Source organism: Telmatherina bonti (genome assembly GCF_933228915.1).
Source record: "Telmatherina bonti genome assembly, chromosome: 13".
NCBI classification, from domain to species: domain Eukaryota; kingdom Metazoa; phylum Chordata; class Actinopteri; order Atheriniformes; family Telmatherinidae; genus Telmatherina; species Telmatherina bonti.
The window spans coordinates 23,663,337-23,676,345 of NC_136611.1; the positions used below are offsets into that span (position 1 = coordinate 23,663,337).

Consider the following 13,009-nt stretch of genomic DNA (forward strand, 5'->3'; position numbering starts at 1 on the left):
AATGTCTGAAATGTGACTCTTCATTTGCACGATGTAGGGAAATCAACAAGTGGAGGTTTTTGAAGCTATTAGAGCAAACAATCTAATCTAAAATTCTTTGAAACATTATATACTGCATGCTGAATTATTCCAAACTTTTTTCTTTGTCATGACTGATTAAAACAATGCTCTTGCAGAACTTTGGCTCTAACCTTATTGTTTGACACAGTGGGTGGATTTTTGTTTATGTCAGGAAAATGTGAGTTGTCACAACTGCATTACAATTCAACAAAATCTAAAAATATTTTTTTCCAACTTTTCTGTTTTATTCTGTAGTTGTAGAGGTTTATTTTATTATTTTCATTATGCTTGTATTTATCCAGGTTGACCCATTGTGACAGTTGCATTTAAAAAAGTGAGTTGCGTAAATCAATAATATTACAACAAAAATATTGGCTTCCAAATTACACATCTTAAAACAAAATAAAGGGAACACATCATTGTGAATGTGTAACTCAAAGCCTGTCAAACCCCTGGGATATCAATCCAGCTAGTTTGGAAGTAACATGGATTGTGAATCAGTTTTTAGAGACAAATAATAATGGTCCTGCAGGTGGTGGCCGCAGACCATTTCCCAGTCTTCATTCTGTCCAGCTGATCATTGGTCACGTTTGCGTTTTGCCGGCATGCTCACAACTAGAATGAGTAACACGGTGCCTGCAACCCATAGAAGTTGCTCAGGTAGTGCAGCTCATCCAGAATGTCACGTCAATGCACGCTGCGGGAAGAAGATTTGCTGTGTATTCCAGCACAGTGTAAAGAGCATGGATGAGATACCAGTAGACAGGCCAGTAGATGTGGAGGGGGCTTTAGGAGGACAACAACTCAGCAGCAGGACTTCTATATGCTCTTCTGTGCAAAGAGCAAAAGGGATACTGCCAGAGCCCTAAAATATGACCTCTAGCAGGACTTCTAATGTACATGTTTCTGTTGTAGCTGTCAGAAACAGAGACCATGAGGGTAACATGACGGTCTGACATTCACAAATGGGGCCTGTGCTCACAGCCCTACATCGTGCAGACTGATTGGCATTTGCCAGAAAACACTAGGATTGGCAGATTTGTCATTACATCCTTTGCTCTTCCTGGATGAGAGCAGGTTCACATTGACATGGACTATTGTAATGTCCTGCTCTCTGGTCTTCCTAAAAAGAGTATTTCCCTACAATTACTCAAGTTCTGACAAGGACCAGGTGGAGGGAACACGTTACACCAGTCTTAAAATCCTGGCACTGTCACCTCATATGATTCCGGATTGAGTTTAAGGTTATTTTAGTAATCTAAGGGTACTTTAACATGTCTGGAGTCTGTAGTGTGTCAGCAGTTCCTGTATGACAAAGGCATTAATGCTATGGACTGGCCTGTTATTTCACCAGACCTGAAACCAATCCAGTATCTCTGTGATATTGTGTCTCATTCCATCCACTGTCACTGTATCACACCACAGACTATCCACGGGTTGACAGATGCCCTGCAGCTCTCACAGGAGATCCCTCACAACATCGACTGCCACATCAGGAGCATGCCCACAGGTTGTTAGGAGAGTTCATACAGCCATGTAAAGGCCACACAGAGTTTAGAACTTCAATTTGAATAATCTTGAGGAATTTTCCCAGACGTTGGATCAGCCTTTAATCTGATTTTTCTACTTTTATTTTGAGCATGGTTCTGAATCCAGACCTCTATGGGTTAACAATTCTGATTTCCATTGATCATTCCTATGTTATTATGTTCTTAACACACTATGTAATGAGAAAAGATCTTCAGCTGGAATGTTTCATTCATCAAAATCTATGACGTGTTGTGTAAGTGTTACTTTATTTACTTATGTATTTTTTGAGCAGTGTACTTCAGTGACAGATATAAGCAACCCTTTTTAACTGCCAGGGTCATGTATCAATGAAATCTGTCAGTTCATTTATTTATTCATGATCTGCCTTACTGAAATAACAACCAAAGCTTTCCAAATATTGTTCAAAAGAGGTGTATTTTCCATCACTGTAAATCCACACATTTTCACTAATGTGTACAGTCCTTATCCTCAAATTTGGATGTTCTAATAGCTAGATCACAGCCTTTTAATAGTATAGAGCTAATTTAGTACATTATTTAAATACAGAATATTTTAAGCATGTCAGCAGTTTTGGAAAATTATTTTAAGGATAAAGTATTTACATTTGCTCTCAACACATTGTGCTGCTGTCCAGCAGTACAAGTTGCAGCTCTAAACTGTGGTTACAATGGAGGTTGATAGGACTTGTAGCTTTCAGTCTCTTTCAGTTTATATGTACATTTGCTTCCTGACATGTTTTTTCAACTGCTATTATGACTATTTGCCACAAAATGGAAAGACTAATCTTTTGGCCATGCTGCAATGCTTTTGCTGTAAAAAAAAAAAAAAAAAAAAAAAAAAAAAAAAAAGCTTCTGAAAGACATTTTACAATTTCTGGTTTCTTTGTGTCAATCTAAGAGCTTTTTTTCGCACATATTCTCAGAGGTCATGGACAAAATGACTTATGTATTCAATTTGAAGTTGGAAAATTGGTGGGTGTTTTTCATCTAATGTTCTCCTTCCCACAGTTCAAGATGAATCTGAGAAGCTGCAATAAAACCCGAATGTACAATATTTTCATTTGTGTATTACTCACCTATGGGGGTCTTTGGCGCTCGCTATGATATGAACACATTCTCTCTTGCTGAATGCTCTTTCTATCCACGATTTCTGTGCCTAGACAAAAATAAAAATAAAAACAGAAACAATCAGTCAAATAACGGTGTATCGACCTGAGTGTAAATGTCTTCTGGGTGATGAACAGAGGAGCATTTTACTACAAGATGTTGATAATGATGTCTGGAAGCATTTGAACAAATACAAGTTGTTAATTTTAAAACCAGGTTTAGAAAGCAAAAACCACAGCAGTTCAGAGAAAGTGTAGACACACACAAGTAAACAAATATAAAGCAGTACAAACATATATGTGACATGCAGAGAAAAACTCTGACATGTTTTACGTTATTCAGTGATCCCGGATCAACCGGGAGGATATGAAATATTGAGATAAAATGTTAAATTCACTGAGGCAGCAAATTATATCAGAGTTCTTGTCCTTAGATACTTGTATGTGCAGCCAGCTGAGCATGAGTGGTCTCCTCTTTCTATGTTCAATATGTGTGCAAACTAATTTCACAAACTGTGAGCAGGTCTGGATAACGACAATGCAATGCGAACAATAAGTGGGTGCATTTGTGAAACTGTGACACTGTCGTTGCATCTGCTGCAGGCATAAGTGACACCAAAGCCAACCTGACCCAATTATCCCGCTAACATGACTACAGAGACACTGATGACCCAGAGAGGGATACAGATAGACAACAGAAGTATTATACACATAAAGCACAGGTATGAATCTTTAATTCTGTCCACAAACAACAAAGAACCATATGAGATATGAGGTATTGTGTGGAATGCAGCAACTTTCTGTAAGAGATAGCAAGAACAGGTTCCCCATCAATGCTGCTTTTTTTATATATCATAGGCATGCCATAATTTATGACCATGGGATTCTATTAAGCAATGACAAAGTGGTGCGCTGAACAATCTCTAATGGAGGTTATAGGCATATGTTCATAATGTTGGATTTTTTTGGAGTATGGAAACATAAATTAGCCAACAAGTCACATGATATGTCACAGGAAAAAAGAATTGTTTTTGACATTTACTTTACAAATCCCGAATAAACACTAGGCAGTGCTGACTTTGGTGGGATTGGCCTGTCCATGTTTCTGCTGTTGCAGGTTTCTGTTCTGTCTTTCTGTTTTATTTTCATGTCTGTAACGGTGAGATGTCTTATGGGACAGGAGGGAATTAACTACACTAAAAACTGTTGTGTTCTGCATTTTGCTGGATGTAAATGTTTTGTTTCAGTGATTATGTGAAAACACCATGAGCTTCCTTCAAAGCAGCTCTTTGTGGATCAAGAACAGCGCTTGGTGGGTTGACAACGCCATTCTAGGAAGTGTCTGTTTGAGGTTATGTGGCAACAACAGAGGACCAAACAAGGAACAAATCGGACCAAATATCAAAATGCCACATTCACCAACAAGCAGGTGGGCAGGCAGACCAGACAGCAGAGGAAACACAACCACGGTGAAAACAGACAGAAAAAAAGGAGATCTTTTTCTGCTCTTTGCTGGCTGGGAGAGCTCCCCCAGCTCTTCTCCCAGCCAGCAAAGCTCAGAGCTGCTTGTACAGGGCTTTCCCAACTGTCACAGCTACAACAACATGCTCCCCATCCGCCTGACTGGCCCTGTCACACCAAGGCACACCAAAACCCACCGCAACCATCAACAATCAGGCTCGGTCTGCACTTACCCTAACGCCAGACTTCCAACGATTAACCATTACTTTGGGGGGCTAAGGGGGCTGCTTTTACAGATCTCCCTGGCCTCGATGACTCAGCAGGCCACAACAATGCTCCCCCAAACCAATTCTTTCCCAGTCATGGTAAAACTATGTATTCATCCGCCAGCTTTTCTTGGCATGAAATAGGTCTGCTAAACAGTTGGTGGAAACCGTTGGTTTTTAGATTTGACTTGTGATTAAATCTGCTGCAATAGGAACGCCCCCTAAACATGATACCATCGATGAGATAGTCCAACAACTGATCTTAAGATTGTATTCCCTCCACATCCTAAATGTTTTTTCTCTGTATTCTACCATTATGTCCCTCTCTGACTGTTCCTTTTACACTCCAGTGTTGTTTATGAGATTTGACATGGTATGATGAGATGGCACATGGCCTGCACTCCATTGTGTAATTAATATTTATCACTGGGGTGCAATGTCATATGCACACACACAAACACACCAGCTGTCGAGCAAAACATTGGATTGATTCTTGGGAGTGAGTGTGTGTAGGGCATGTGTGTGTATGTGAGGCATTTCTGTGTAGCAAGTAAGAAGCATCTGACAGCCTGTTAGGGGTCTTGACTCCATTACAGTCTAACTCCGCCACCTCCACCCTCCTCTCCCCGTCCCCTCTTTCCTCTCCCACACTATTGTATCTCCTCTTTGTTATTGGCTCTGGCAGGGAGGTGAATTGAGAACCACATCCAATCAACAACCTAATGTCTCCATTTTCTCCTTTTTCCTCTATCTCATTTAAAAAGAATCTTTTTCTGAATGACTTGGTTTTTATAAGATCATACAGTTAAGGGTACGAGTAGTGGTCAGGAGAAATTTAATGCAGCGCATGCTCCAACATGAAATATATCGCTATCACATTTTCTAGCATGCCGGTTTGAATCTTTGTCTCTCATAAAGCACTTTAATCAATTTGCAATGAAATTAGTTTTGCTGCCAGTTCAGTTGTGAAAGTAAAACAAGTCATTGCTGCTTCTCCTCTGAGGTGTATGTCAAACTCACCTTTTAGATCAGTTTGATTCTTTCTGTGTCAGGAATTACATCAAAATATAAAAGGCTTTAATGGACAGATAAGTTTCATGCACCAAAGGATCAAATAGATTATTGAATCAGAATTGGCTAAGTTTAAGAGGTCGTACAATAGAAGACACTGTTTTAACTTGACCAATCAAAAACTACCTTCAGTAACTACATTGTTAAACAGATGACATTACAGCTAAAGAGTGGAGTTGTTTTAATTAATACTGCATTTAGTTTTAATTTGTTCCTATCTTCAGCCTTGCTTTCAATTATTAATGCTGAAATAAAAAGAAAGTAATGCCGCAGTAATTAAAAATGGATATTTAGATCTCCCCCACATCCGAGCACTGATTTCTGACAGTAGATACTGATATTTGAGCAGTTTATTAGTCTTTTACCCTTAACGCAGAGAATTGTTTTAAATTCTCTTGGAGTGAAATATTAAGTAACCAGAAAAACAACAACAACAAAAAAAAAACACAAACTAAGACAAAAATAGATTTTCACAAATTAATAGTCTGATGATTTTCAAAATGATATATGTTACTCAAAAATCTTTAAATTGTTTGTATGTATATAATTTTTTCCAGACTCACCTGTGCTACATGACGGGGTGTATTCCTGTTTGATTTTCTTCATAATCATTGCTGACCAGAGTGTAAGATGAAGGACCAGGCCAACATTTTGATCATACCACCTCTCTGTTCACAGGCAACTTGTCTACTGTGGGGCTATTAGCACTGCTGGAATGTGTGTGTGTGTGTATGTATGTGTGTGTGTATTCATGTTCTTGTGTATTCATGGTAATTTAGTTGCATTCAAATAGTGTTTAACTAGCTTCCCACAGTCTCCTCCCTGCTCTCGGGCCCACACACAGACTGGATGAGTATAAGCCAGTGAAATAAAAAAATAAAAAAAATTCAAATTTCATGCCACAGACAAAGGCTAATTATCTTTACTTGATGCTAATATGAAGCGTGACCCTTCCAAATATTCAAAAGTCTGCACCCATTTGTAAAAAGAGTAAGATTTAATGGTGTTCCAGCACCTGATTTAGCTTCAAATTAATGCTGGAAAGGAATGCTGTGTGCACACGTGCGAGTATGTGTGTGGATGTGCCATCTCCGTCTGCATTTCTGTCAGAGATCACGAATGACGGGGGAGTCTTAATGTCAAGAAGGCCTATTAGGTGGAGCAAGATGACATTTGTCTTGCCTGTTAACTGTCCTTATTTTGTCCCTTTATTACACTCAAGCACACACATCTTTAAGCACAGTCTCCCCATTGCACTTGCAGTTTTTACAGCTGTTTTAATCAAGCGCATTAACAAACCTTCAGATAATACAGAGCATGTTTAATTACCAGAGCCAGAAGGGGAAATGGAACACATAAGACTATAATCTGAACTAAATCCAACAATAAGCAGTGAACAAGAACACAGTAGTTTACTAATAAAACCAACAAAAAGAAAAAGAAAAAAAAACATAGGTAATGTAAAATCATGCAGAAATGAACATACAAGCAGCCACAACATATTACAAATGTCTAAAAATGAACACAAAGAAGACTCTTTCAGCAGTTCTGTGTTATGAAATCCTCAAGTTTTCAGTGTCATGAGAGATTGAGAACCTCGAGGATTGCACCTGAGTCCAGACCATCTGAATGCTGCACGGCTGAGGCAGGCACTGAATAAAGCACTGCATAATTATGGAGACATAATTTTTTATGTCTCCAATACACAACACATCTGCTAGCTTTTTTTTTGTGTCCACTATAATGACGGGGAGTATAGTAAGCTGCACAAGGGAAAACTCTACTCATTTAAACAATTCATTTTTCCTCCTGCATGCAGTCACTTCTCGGGCAAGAAATTCCTGATTAACTGGATTTGATATAACCTCATTATCTCACACTTGGTATGAGAGAGTGTTGCACAAATTACACAGATGGAATTGATAAACAATTATATAAACTTATTTGCTTACATGCAGTGTTACTTTTATACCAGCATTTCCGTTGATAACTTACAGGATCTCATTATTAAAATGCAAAAGTACAAGAAGGACAGTTTATAATAAAGTTTTCCTTTGGACGGTGAAATGACCAGATCCACGCAATATTTAGCAGCAAAATTTGCAACAAACCTGCAACTATTTAAATCAAGTTATAATAATATATAATAGATGCTTTCAATCAAAGTAACCAACAAGTGAGTAACAAGAGGAAAGTTTGAGAACATAAAAAACTCTGTTATAAACATTTAGTGCTGAATCTTTTTACTTGACAGGGCACACATGGGTATGGAAGTCTCATGCAAGTGCATCTGCATAACCTCAACTTCAAAGTTTGATTTTCATTCCTTAATGTAGGATGATAACATCATTTTTGGTTGAGTTCAGTCAAAACAGCATTGCAGCCTTACTGTTTTAAGTTCATTAATGTCCCCTCCTTTAGTTGGGGAATCTGCATCTCATTGATTTTCATTTCATCCTTATTCCAGTGGAGGGTCACGGGGGCAGGAGGCCATCCTACCAGCCAGTAAGATCAGTACACCCAGACTGGTTGCCAGACCATTGCAAAGAGACAAACAATCATTCATTCTCACACATATAACCTTCACATAGAAAGGCTGAGGCTTAAACGGGGGCTCCTTTACTGTGAGACAACCACAACACCACTGTTTAGGACAGAACCTTTTATTAAAGAATTCAAATTCCTCTTGAAAATAATCTTATTTATAAAGAACATGGACAACACAGAGCACTTAAACATTTCCATGGCAACATCATTACAGACTATTTCACAGCCATGATAAATTTCATTATAAACAGTGTAGAGCTTGAACTGAGCAGTGGCTACACGTCTATGAACACCTTTTTGAACTACTTCAAATTTATAGTCCCATGGTAGTTCAGCTTTAGAGCATATCTAAAGCATACTGGTGCCCAAAGAGCTATTTGAATTGTAAAATGGAGACTTCCTGGACTGTATGGTGGTTAGCACTTTTTGCTTAACAGAGAGAAGGTTCCTTGTCCGATTCTGACTTTTATGTGTGAATGAATTTGTCGCTTTGTGAAGGCCATGTAAATGACTGGTGACTGTTCAGGGTGAATGTCGTTTCTTGCACAGCTGCTGCTGGGACAGAGTCCAGCCCCCCTTGCAAAACGGATTTTCATCTTAACCATACGAGATATTTCAGTTTAAAAAGATATGAATAGACCATTACATCTATCTGTCCAAGTGCTAAATACCCTGCGTTGCTGGATGATCATGGTTATTAAGTTTCCATGCACTCTGCAGTCATTAGCCAAGGTCACACAAGTTTTTTTTTTTTTTTTTTTTACTATTTGGATTTCTTAGAGAAAAAGGAGAAAATGATTGCATCCATGTGCACGGGTTAGTTCATGACTGTTTTATTTTCAAATAACAGTCTTGAGTTCTCCAAGACAGATGGCTTGTAGGTGGGTCAATTTATGAAATCCTTAGTGAAAATAAACAAGGTTGGTACCTATACCCATTCATGATTTCTTTCTTGTTTCAAAGTGACAATGCCCCGTAGGCCCCCACTTGTTTTATTCCCAATTTTTCTTTTGTTCACCTTCAAATGTCTTATTACCGTCTCTTTTACTTCATCTGTGTCTTACTGACAGCGTTAACTTTTTCATAAATTCAGTCCCATGTAATATTTATTTGTGTGGCAGTTAGATTTCTTTGTTGAAAGTCATGTTTTCTCATTAAACTTGCTATGCTAGAAACCATGTGATGCACAAAACCCTCCTAAAGTCTAAAAAAATGTTGCACCTGCCGCCCATTTACGCAATCACTCTTAGTAAAGCGGCAAAAAATGGTGAATCAGCCACATGCACAAAATTCTAGGTTGCACATGCAAATTACTACTCGCTCTTTGGGATCTTAGGAGATCTGGCCCTTAGTATTTAATGAACATGCCATCAAGACAGAATTATACTAAGACCACTACATTAAATGTACTAAATTGTTACCATTTGTATATGAAATTTTACCAAAAATGAATCTGTCAAAACTACTTCCATTGTTGCAGCAACTTGTACTTTCAAATTCAGCTTCTTTATCCATTGCTTTTTTTATATTCTAGTTTTTAGGCAAGAAGTACTAACATTAATTTAACTACACTAAAAGAGGACATGTAAATCCGACTTGATAAACTCATCCTTCTCCAGTGTAACATTCTCTTTACTTTCATGCTGTATTTTTCTGTTTCAAAATTTACTTGTCAGAGTAAAAATAAAGTGTTCATCGTTTCTTTAAATAAAGTTGTGTTATATTCCATTTTCGATTCTTTTGCCAGCAGTAAAAGGTGATTCACTGGCAAATAAACAACCCTGTCTCTAACAACCTATTAATGGACCTGATGGGAGCTTTCCAATCATGTTCTCCATCTACTGGATCTGATGAGCAGCAGGAGTCACTGGCACTGTTCTCCTTTCCACTTAGTGCAGGGAATGAAAAGGATGTTTTTACCCACTGATCGACTTCAGAACATGACTGAGTTGGCTGAAATATAAAAAATAGCAGGCAAGAATTGCCAGCTGTTCTTTCATCGAAACAAATCATGTAAGAGGGAAAACTAAGGCAAATTTAGCTTGTAGCTTTCCTTTGTAAACCCCATCTCTAATCCCACACATAATATGAAGAACAACAAACCTGACAATATAGCCTGTTTTGGGCAAGCCAGTTCATCTGTAAATAGTACTAGACAGTAATGTAGTGCTTGATCCAGCCCCACTCAGACTTATGTCAGCTCTAGGTACTGTCTGCAACACAGATTGTGTCCTTGTCTCTTTGTGAACTCTTGTCACAAGAAGGAACCATTTATGCCGGGGAAATGAGGTAGCAATCACTGACCTGGACGCATTCACAAACACCTGGTTTATCTTCCTGGAAGGAAGCCAGTGAGCCTGAATATGAACCACACACATTCTCTGACACAGACCCCAAATGAGTTTTTCACCTGTTTGAGCATGTTGCAGATCAAGGGAGAAAAAAAAATGTCACAGAGTTCATTTTCAGGAGCACATCTGAAATGCGTGGATGCATTTGAGTTCCCTTGGGTTAAGACAGGCATGTGATCTCATTCTGACCCAATTACTCAGTAGTTCAGGTTCACACAGCTTTAAAATTAATATACCTATCTATGTTTGTACAACACAGGCACAGGCTGAGCCTCAGTCCAAGCCAGCATTTCACACTTCTGATCAGAAATCTGCCAGATTGGGAGGAACATTCCTTCATCCAGGTCCTCAGAACCGACTGCCCTGCATGTTTGAGAGGTAATAACAGGGATGGTTTCTTTAAACGGGCTTGCAAAGAACTTGATGAGAAAGTTCATAAATCTGAATCAAACATGTTGGAGAAGAAACACATCTAAAACATGCAGGACCGTGAGTCCTGATGACCCGCATTGAGAAATATTTCTTTACAGCACACTTTTGTGGACAACATACACTACAACAAACACAGGGAGCTTTTCCTGTCGCATTACATCAGATAAAAGCCTCAGTCCAAACAATCCTCTTCCCTTCCTTCAACAGCACTTCTTCAGTCAGTTTGACAGCAAATGACTAGTCAAGATAGAAAATGTTTTTCTTTGTCACTTCTATCTGCTTTGAGCAGCAATAGCTACAGTAAGCTGCACTTCTGAACTAGATATTGAAAATAATTTGACTTCTAATAATAACAAAAGAAATATACTTATAGGCACAAACTTAGAAGAGCAGATGTGTGCCCCATGAGACAGTTGCCTGTAGTTTCATCATGCATGTTCTTGTCAATCAGAACTGTAAAGCAGCAATATTGAAGAAAAAAAGAAAAGGAAAAAAGGAAGAAAAATCTTAATAATTATTATTAAGCAATAAGTATAAATTAAGTATTTATTTAAATCCCGTAATTTGTGAATTACCAGTGGGATACTTTATTAGAATTACACACAATACATACTATATTGCTGCTCAGTGTTGAATAAGAAGCCTGTTAGTTTGGTTTTTTTTTTTTTTTCCATCATCCACCTGCCATAATAAATAAACCAAACATGTCACACTATAAAATTGGCCTTCATTTCCCCTGGAGGGGTTGCTTTCAAACAAATCCATGGCGTACATTTCAACACATATTCAGCTATTTTAGTTTTGACACATAGAAAACAGGCTTAAATCCGTTGTTATGAATTTGTGCAACCGTCTGAAACAGTCTTTCCTGCTGACTCTTTGGTTTTACACATCCCTTGGTCATTAAAATCATTCATAGCAATGATTAGTAGATCTGTGACAAGTTATCTGTGAAAGACCACACATCTTAGTGACCTTGATAATATTTTCACTAGAAAGATCTGGGATTGGATTTCTTCTATCATGATGAAAAGATTTATGGAAGGTTGGACTCTGATTCATCCAATGTAATTTATAGATTTCATTACACGCCTAGGCCTAGGGTAGACCGTAAAACCCTCATAACAGCATATTTCATTCGGTTCTTTATGTGCTACATGTTATATAGAATAGAATAGAATAGAATAGAAGTTAAGCTTTTTTGGAATTGTGCCAGAATAACACAATATTTATAGATTATGAAATGTTCAAATACTTGTCACGAAAAAAACCCCTTCATCCTCTGCATTTCACATTTTAAATGGATTTCTGTAAAGCAAACTTCAATGAAGCTAATTCTCTGTGATTAATCCAAAATCAGACAAACAGAAGAGAAATTCTGCAGCAATTTAATAAAACAGTAGTGAAATAAAATGGGAAAGGGGAGGTGCACAAATGTAACAGACAGATTTCTCTTAAAAATCTGCAAAGATGCATACATATTTGTTGTATTTACAAGATGAAGTTTGTGATACACAAATCTAATCAGTACTGACGAGACTGCAAAACTATAGTGGTCAATACACTACCTGCATGGAAATATGAACTACTCTGTGTATACTGAACTACACTGAGCACACTGCAGCAACTCTGCAACAAGAGTCAGTGGAAAATGTATTTATTTATTTATTTAATTTCAGAGGTGTATGAAGTAGAAGTAAAAATAAAGTGGAAATCCTGCCATGTTTTGGGGTCTACTGATGCATTTAGAACAGGTGTTTTCACAAACAAGTTCATCTATCTGCAGTGGAGCTGAGCTAAATAAATTCACCTGGTTTAGTGACTGTTTGGAAAGACCTGCCAGGCAGGACTTCTACTTTCTACTTCTACTTTACACACCTCTGTTTATTTTGCCCTAAAGGATCAGGGACCAGATTGTTGAGTATTTCTGTCACATGTCAAGTCAGTTTAAATCACATTTTTATTTGTATAGCATCAATCCATGACAAATGTAATTAAAGTACTTTAAAGACACCTTACTCAACTTTCTGACCTTAAATTTAGTGTTCTGGGCTCATTTGACAGCACAATAATATCTATTGGGTGCATTTCTGAGCCATCACTCAGCAACAGCATCCCAAAGCTGAGAAACTGCACTACGCAACTTTTCAATCCTGGACGCAGTG

General features: G+C 38.0%; 1 protein-coding gene across 7 annotated transcripts in view; it reads right to left on the bottom strand.

The window, feature by feature from the left end:
* trpm3 (transient receptor potential cation channel, subfamily M, member 3) overlaps positions 1-13,009 on the bottom strand; it is a gene marked incomplete at both ends in the record, with an annotated part of 138,639 nt that overhangs the window by 69,706 nt on the left and 55,924 nt on the right. For all 7 annotated transcript variants that reach the window (XM_079250682.1, XM_079250683.1, XM_079250681.1 and 4 more), the window contains one exon: positions 2,687-2,766. In XM_079250682.1, the coding sequence (XP_079106808.1) occupies positions 2,687-2,766 (80 nt within the window). The remainder of the gene's footprint in view (positions 1-2,686; positions 2,767-13,009) is intronic.